Source organism: Camelina sativa, chromosome 11 (genome assembly GCF_000633955.1).
Source record: "Camelina sativa cultivar DH55 chromosome 11, Cs, whole genome shotgun sequence".
In the NCBI taxonomy this organism is placed as follows: Eukaryota; Viridiplantae; Streptophyta; class Magnoliopsida; order Brassicales; family Brassicaceae; genus Camelina; species Camelina sativa.
In genome coordinates, this window is record NC_025695.1 from 32,013,491 (window position 1) to 32,021,786 (window position 8,296).

Genomic DNA, 8,296 nt, shown 5'->3' on the forward strand with positions numbered 1-8,296 from the left:
GACTAAACAGTTACACTCGGGGAAAACGTGGCTTAGTAAAGATGGTGTCTTCGCCTTCTGACTGACCTGCATTCAAGATTTATTTGGACGAGATTGAAGTGGATAAGGATGAATTCCTCTCTTTTTCCGTAGTTTTAATCCCTAGATTGTAGAATGGTAAAGCGGATAATCTGGAGTGTTGTGCTTGAGTAGTTTCGCATCAAATTATCTATATAAATAATTTTACTTCTAATTAGCTTGATTGAACTATCTTGTACTTTTTGAAAGAAAAAAAAACATTTAGAATTTTGTTTTGATATAAGTATCTGGGGTTTTAATTTTGTTTTGAACGGGATATACGCTGATATATCTACATTCTACCAACCAAAAAAAAAAACTGCACTCTATATAGAAATCAAATAGCAAATTTGAAGTAAATCATTCAATTAAATTATGAATCAACTACTGTGAGAAATTTTAAGAACCCAAAGAAACACACATACATTTTGGTCAATATTAGTAAGAAAAGGAAGACTTCAAGGACCTACTAGTAATTTATATCCTTCGGTCGCCTGAAAATCACAAACGGTACGGAAGGTTTAGGTTCTGAGCGATGGAACCTTACAAAACCAGGAGAAGATGGAGGACTCAATCGCCTTATAATCCGTAATTTCATGGTAAAATTCAATTCTTTCGATGAGGATTTGTTAAAGAAAGATCACTATTTTTCCTCTGGGTTTTAGGATTGGTGTGTTTGATATACCTTTAATTTGTTAGGTTGCAATGATGTTTTCCAGATTCTTGAAAAAAATAGAAAGAATTGCTCAATTCGATATCTGCAATGCTCATAAAAACCAGGTTTCAAGGTCCAAACTTTATAATGTTTACAGTACAGTGAGATGTTATCAGAATGGTAGATTTGTCTGTTCTTCACGGCATTGGTCTCAATCACCAACAAGGGTTTTCGGGAATAGGGTTTCTAAAGCAATGAAGAACGAAGCTCAAAAAGCTCTCTTTGATTATTTGCATTATACTAGAACTCTTAGTTTTATTGATGCAGAGCATATAAGTAAGAATTCCCCTAGTTTTGTTTTGGTTTTGTTGTCCAAGATTGATGATACTCGTAAAGAGGATATATCCCGTTCGTTGGCCAAGTTTCTAAGGTACAATCCCATCAACGAGTTTGAACCCTTTTTCGAGAGTTTGGGTTTGCGTCCATCTGAGATATCGTGTTTCCTTCGGCGTGACTTGGTGCTTTTGAGTGATGATGGTGTCATGTTTGAGAACTTTCATGTTCTTTGCCATTATGGGATTCCTCGTGGCAAGATTGGTCGGATGTATAAAGAAGCAAGAGAGATTTTTGGATACGAGGATGGAGTTTTGGCTTCGAAACTTGAAGCTTATGAGAGCTTGGTTCTTAGTAAGACTACAGTTATTAAGCTTGTTACTTATTGCCCGTTGCTTCTTGTTGGTGGCATTGATGGTGAGTTTGTTTCCGTGGTGAATAAGTTGAAGAGGTTAAACATAGGATGTGATTGGCTTGCTCGTTATTTGTCTGAGAGGAAAACATATAACTGGCGTCGGATTCTTGAGACAATGGAGCTTCTTGATAAGGTTGGGTTTAAAGAGGAAAAGTTGAGTAGTCTGTTGAAAGCATATCCAGATTTGGTGGGTGAAACTGCTGGCAATAAAGCTTATATGATGTTTGAAAAGTTCCATAAAGTACTTGGACTTGAGATGAATGAAATAGATAAATTAGTGATAGACAACCCAGAGATGCTATTAGAGAAATCTGTAAAAAGAATTTTGGAGGCGTTGAAGTTCTTGAGACGTATCAAAATGGAAAAGCAGTTTATCGTTAGTTTTTTACTGTGTCACATGAAGCTTATCTGTTCATCATCTCTGATAGGAACTAGAGCTGTTTGGAATAGATCGAAAATCGGAAGAGACGAGTTATGTCAGATTATAAAAGGAGAGCCTTTGAAATTGTTCAGTTTAGCTTGTAAACTTAATAATAGTAGGATTGAACTTGATTCACTGGATTCGAGGAATGCAGAGAAGACGGCATTCTTGTTGAAGCTAGGGTATGTAGAGAATTCTGATGAGATGGTGAGGGCTCTGAAAAAGTTCCAAGGGAGGGGAGATGAGCTGCAGGAGAGATTCGATTGCTTTGTAAAAGCTGGTTTGGACTATAATGTTGTTACTCAGCTAGTTAAGCGGGCTCCTCATATACTTAACCGGCCGAAAGATATCATAGAAAAGAAGATCAATATGCTAACAGATTATTTGGGTTATCCAATTGAATCCCTGATAGAGTCCCCAACATATTTGTGTTATAGTTTGGAGAGAATACATCAGAGGTTCTCAATGTACATTTGGTTGAGGAAAAGAGATGCAGTTATTCCAAGGCTGACACTAGGCACTATTGTTGGCATTTCTAATACCTTGTTTGTGTCATACGTTGTCCGTACCCACCCTCAAGGTCCAGCTAATTGGGAAAATATAAAGAAAGCATCTTACCTGAAGTGAAGTTAACTGGTCAGTTCAATTATTTAACCTAATCTTCAATCTGGTGCAGATGTCTGTTGATCTATAACATTGTCTCATTGCTGTGCTCACAGTCAGTTACTTTAGTCTGGCATTTTTCAGTGCGGTGGGGAGGATCAGAGAATATGTCGATGCATAGAAGTATTTCCGCCTTTGAAATTGGTGGTAACTCTATTCATCAGTCTAGTGATATGAATTCCACACAAATGGACAAGGAAGGACTTGGAGAAAGCTGAAACAACAAAGACTCTCCATAATGTTGATATGCTATATGCTATTTTGAATTCAGCGAAGTGATTCTTAGACGGGACTGAACATATTGATAAATTGGAAAGGGACAGTCGTTCATTGATACATTATTCTTCGATCACTTTCCGGAGTTGGAAAGGCACACTTGACGTCTGATGCAGCTTAAAATGCTTTCTTTGTTGAAAGAGGCAGTATTGGTCAGACAAGCCCCCTATACCAAAGAGATCAGCTAACATCTACATACTGGGACATACCTGTGACAGTTCTATTCAGAATGCATTATTACAGGTTTTTTGGAACAATGGGTTTTGTCCTTTACTCTTTAGCCACCATAGTCTTATCTGCTGTAACTATGTAAAGATGGCTATGACAAATGATCATTTTTTTTTGTGTGTCTTTGTCTGTTTAAGTTTCAGCTATCTGAGAAGTTTTTGTAAATTACCTAAATAAATATATCTTTGTATAGAAAACAAAGATTGCATATGGTTAGAATGGTCTGGGTTAATGAGCACTCCTAATCTTACTGCTTTACATTTAACTATCTTTTTATTAAAACTGAACCTAAAGCATCTGTATATAATCTAAAATAACACCCAAAAAGAAGAACCCTTTTAAGAAAGATATCTAATTACATTTAACTTATGGTGCATATTCATGTTGTGTTCTTCAGATGTCTTTTATGGAAGAAGAAGGAGAAGATGAAGTAGAAAGACAAGACCGTGCAATCTTAGACTCTTTGTCTTTGCTATACGCCTTTTGCACATCATCCTTAAGCTCTCTATATCTCATTCTCTTCAATCTTCTTTCTTGTGTAGATCCCTTCTCGATACGTAAATCATCGAGGATGTCTTCGTCTATGTACTCATCCATGTACCTATCTAGAACCTCTGAGCCATATGGAAAAAATCTCCGACCAGTCTCAACTGCATCGTGTAATGGTTAATGAAGTTAGTCAATATAAAAAGAGCAGCAGAAGAAGAAGAAGAAGAGTAAACTCACAAAAACCTAACCTGTTTTCATCAGAGCCTCCATACGGGTAAGAAGTCTTTTGGTTAGCATATGAGGTGTTTCGTTTAAATCAACCTGACTCAAGTTTCCCGTTAACCCATTCGAAGGCGGTGGCAGACCTGTGAACTCACTTGTACCTTCTACATTACCAATGTCCATAGCCACTTTAGCTTCCGTTGGAAAAAACAACTGAGCAAGCCCCACTGCAAAAGGTTGTGATGCTTTAACAAATATTTATCGTAAAGATACAGAAGATTTTAACAACTTTTAGTCAAATTACCTCTCTTTTCTAGGTACAACAGTCTCATTTGGAGATCTTCAGGCATAGAAAGGGAACACATTGGTGTATCAAGCACCATCGGCTTCTTTCTGATTTCTCTTTCCAAGATGTCAATGCATAACCGTGCTTTACTAGATTCACGCCCTTTCGCTGTTTTGGTTTGATAGTCCTTTGGATTTGTCAGTCTTCTCAATATATTAACCGCACTGCGTCCATCAGAAGTGAAGTCAGATGCATTGGCGCCTTTTTCGATAAGTGATATAATGATCGATGGCTCTCTACGCATTGCAGCAAAATGAAGAACCGTGTAACCCCGGGAGTTCCTGTGATTTACATCACCCATACCAAGAGCAAGAATCTCAGCAACAACTTTTGGATCACTATACACCACGGAGTAATGCAGACCATTGGCTTGATCTAGAGTGATATCTGATTCAGTTAAAAGAAGCTTCACAAGCTCAACATCATCTGAATCCAACGCCTTGAGAATTTTTCCGATTCTCCCAAGGAATTTCTCTGAAACCTTGCTCTCTCCTCCGTCTTGTGGAAACTTGAGTCGAATCTGTTTAATCTTCTCTGCTACTTCGAAAGGAACCTCTTTTTCGATACAGAACCTGTAAAGATCTGACCTCGCCACTCTCTCGATACACTGATCAAGTAAGTCAGTCAAGTTACAATTGAAAGCAACCATAAGAATGGGAAGAACATTCTCAACAAGGGTCTTCTCCACAAAGTTACAAAGCCGCCTCTGCAAACACACAAACATAAAGCACAAACCTTTAAGCTCTCATTGAGGTCTATAAATCAAGAAACAAAGAGAGAGAGAGAGAGAGAGAGAGAGAGAGAGAGAGAGAGAGAGAGAGAGAGAGAGAGAGAGAGAGAGAGAGAGAGAGAGAGAGAGAGAGAGAGAGAGAGAGAGAGAGAGAGAGAGAGAGAGAGAGAGAGAGAGAGAGAGAGAGAGAGAGAGAGAGAGAGAGAGAGAGAGAGAGAGAGAGAGAGAGAGAGAGAGAGAGAGAGAGAGAGAGAGAGAGAGAGAGAGAGAGAGAGAGAGAGAGAGAGAGAGAGAGAGAGAGAGAGAGAGAGAGAGAGAGAGAGAGAGAGAGTAACATAATTTTCACCACACCTGAAAAGATGAAACTAGCTCAGGCACTTGGAGAACAGATGAAGCATACATCAACTGAACAACAAAATCAATGGCGGGTCGACAAGAGTCATGAGCACAAACTGGATCAACACAAGTCGAAGCCTCCAAAGGAAATGGCTTTAATCTGCCAGTGTAGATATAACTCAACAAGTACAAGAAAGCATCATGACCAACAGCTCCATAAGGCAACATCTCTTTCAACTGGTACTTTGGTTTCTCAGTTTTCGAAATTTTCTTTTCTTTCTTGAACAATTCTTGGAAAAACTTACTTCTTGCAGCTAAAATGCATCTATGAACACCAACAGGAACACCATCAACAATGACCTCCGCATCGCTGTAATCACAATCCGGATTACTAAGAAGCTGCTCAAGATTGGAGCTGAGTTTGCTTAGACTAACAACTTCAGGGTTGGAAGCTGAGCTTGATGGGAAATGATTAGACCCAATAGAACCATAAGAGAAATGAGAAGATGTGAAACTCAAAGATGATGATGGCTCAGTCAAAGTAGCCATTTTATTCCCCTTCTGTTTTGCAGAATTATCAACCAAATCAAAAGCTCTGCTTTTGTTGTTGTTGCATGGAGGATCAAAGATCACACAAGTCTCAAGGAACAAAAGCCCTAAATTCACATTTCTAAGAGGGAAATAACCAAACCCAGAACCAAAAGGGTGAAAATTGTGAACTTGGAGAACTGAGTTATGAAACTATAGAAACAAAATCGAATTTTTCAGACAGAACATTACTCTGAATCAATGTCCTGACCTAAACAGAGAGTCAGAAGGAAAGGTGAAAACTTTAAAGAAAGAATCAAACAAAATTGGGAGAAACCAAAAGAGAATTAAAAAAAAAACCCCTATAAGAATCTGAGAAAACGAAGGAATTAGAGACTGAGATCTGCACAATCGTAAAAAGATAAGATCAGAGGAGAAGGCAAAAGTTATATGGAAGAAAGAACCAAATTGAGATCTATCAAAAGAAAAAAAGGAAAAAAAGATAGAGAATTTTGAGGAAAAGTCAAGCAAGGAAGTGATATATAAAAGATGATGAAATTGAGAACAAACAAAGACACAACAGGTGCAACTGATGGTGAAAGAAAGAGACAGCTTCAATGTGAAGATGAGGAAGGAAGGAAACAAACTATATAATATACATACTAATCTCTTACATTATTATTAATAATGTGACTTTAAGCATTTAGATTAAAAACATGGTCTAATATATAAACAAAGACTTGAATATGAAAGTTGACAAATAGAAAACAAAGACTAGAAAGAAAAAGGGATACGTGTGTGAGACTGTGTGGTGCCAAAGGTTCTCCGTGTATCATGACGCCACACACTAACATTTTCTACAATATTTCTCTAATTTTAATATAGTTTTAAGTTTTAAAAATTTAAACAAACAATTCGACACTTTCTATTTAAAAATGTTCGCTTTTTTATAAAAGGCTTATTTTTCACGATAGTTAACTACTAATTTAAAACGAAAGTGAATTTTTTTTTTTTGACAATTTTGAGATTTTATCGTAGGATTTGAATGATTTGCGTAGTATGTTCTAGACCGGACTAAAATTGGACTAGTTCATATTTAATTTACCATTCACCAATGCATACTAGTATGCAACAATGCATACTAAAAATTTCCATATGCATTTCATTGTAAATTCACTATTGTAAATTCAACTCTATATCATTGTAAATTCACTATTTGTCTGCATTTTTTATTCCATTTCTCAAGATTTTCATACCATTATAAACTCTATACTAGTTTGTTCCATACTATAGTCTAATATAATAAATACTAAAATATTGGTATGCATAATCCAATCTACATCATACAACCATTCAAAACCATAGATTTTTTTTAATAATTGTTTTGTATGATGTGAAAGCATTTTTATTTTTAAGTTGACCAATAAACTAGTGACTATATATGAAATCAAATCAGATCCGCTCTACATTTTAAACTCCCAGAATCTTTGATTCTTATAAAATTATTGTTATATAATAATTTATGGTTGACGTGTAGTTTTAAATAAATAGAGTTTAAAATTCTGAATTCACAAATTACCTGAAAAAAATATATGATAAATCAAAGGTTTGCATGATAATAATATACTCACAGAAAAAAAACTTGTCCTTTATTAGTTTAATGAAAACAGAAAATTAGAAAAATTTTAGCATATAGTAAGTTTAATGATTTTATACATTTTCATAGATTATAAATGGTTTTTCTAATTTAAATTAATTAAGATATAAAATTAGTTTAGCGGTTAAAACTAAATGACTAAAAATAAGAGCATGAACACCATAAAAATATTTTTTTAAATAACATAAAATATGGTCCAAAAAATAAATATACATGTTAAAATTGAATAATCAAAAACATAAAGATTCGTGAAATTAGGAATTAGTAGTTTCTAAGAAAAAAGTTACATATAGTTTAAGTTCGGCTTTCTATATGCATGGGTCTACCGTCTACAGATCCTAATTTTTTGTTTTATATAAAGAAAAAGGAATATATGACTGATAATAAATAAAGTTCTAATGATTATGCTAATTGCCGTCACTAAACAGGCTTAAGTCAAGAAAAATAATATTAAGAAAGAGCCGTCACAATTGATGACGGAAGGAACTGACGCAAGCAAAAATGCGAACGGCATATGAATGATGTCGGCCTGTGGGTTGGATTTGCTGTGATATGATTACGTATTAAACAACGTCACTTTTTCCTTTCGCGAAACAAAAAAAGTTAGATAAAATCGTGATTACTAATACTTTATTTATTTTTTATAGGTACGTAGTGTGGTCCGACTCTATTAAATTTCATAATAATATTCTGATTGACTAAAGTCACTCTTTTATGTATAGTTTCAAATTTCAAGACATGTAATGTTTTTAAGATTGATTAGTATATGAAAGAGCGACAACTATTGAATTAATTTATAAGACAAGAAAGAAAAAATTTCTTGAGAGGGTAACTTAACTAAGTGGTTAAAACTTAAAAGTTTCTTAAGGTTTGAATGGTAACTGTAATCAGAGCGGTCAAATTCGTCTGTGGTCTAGATCACTCTATTTTTAAAATAGAT

At 35.3% G+C, this 8,296-nt stretch overlaps 2 protein-coding genes across 4 annotated transcripts; one reads left to right on the forward strand and one right to left on the reverse strand.

Moving 5' to 3' along the window:
• Window positions 480–3,175, forward strand: LOC104724912 (transcription termination factor MTEF18, mitochondrial). 3 transcript variants are annotated; one of them, XM_010443482.2, is made up of 3 exons: window positions 480–656; window positions 757–2,517; window positions 2,601–3,175. In XM_010443482.2, exons 1-2 carry the CDS (start codon window positions 654–656, stop codon window positions 2,506–2,508), a joined length of 1,755 nt encoding a protein of 584 aa, XP_010441784.1. In that variant the 5' UTR covers window positions 480–653; the 3' UTR covers window positions 2,509–2,517; window positions 2,601–3,175. The 3 variants fall into 3 exon arrangements, with proteins under 3 accessions (XP_010441784.1, XP_010441785.1, XP_010441783.1); XM_010443483.2 differs by having other exon boundaries at window positions 2,614–3,175; XM_010443481.2 differs by having other exon boundaries at window positions 757–3,175.
• LOC104724911 (regulatory protein NPR3) lies at window positions 3,259–6,366 on the reverse strand. The gene is made up of 4 exons (XM_010443480.2): window positions 5,187–6,366; window positions 4,064–4,811; window positions 3,786–3,986; window positions 3,259–3,698 (listed from the first exon to the last, which is right to left on the reverse strand). Exons 1-4 carry the CDS (start codon window positions 5,718–5,720, stop codon window positions 3,442–3,444), a joined length of 1,740 nt encoding a protein of 579 aa, XP_010441782.1. The 5' UTR covers window positions 5,721–6,366; the 3' UTR covers window positions 3,259–3,441.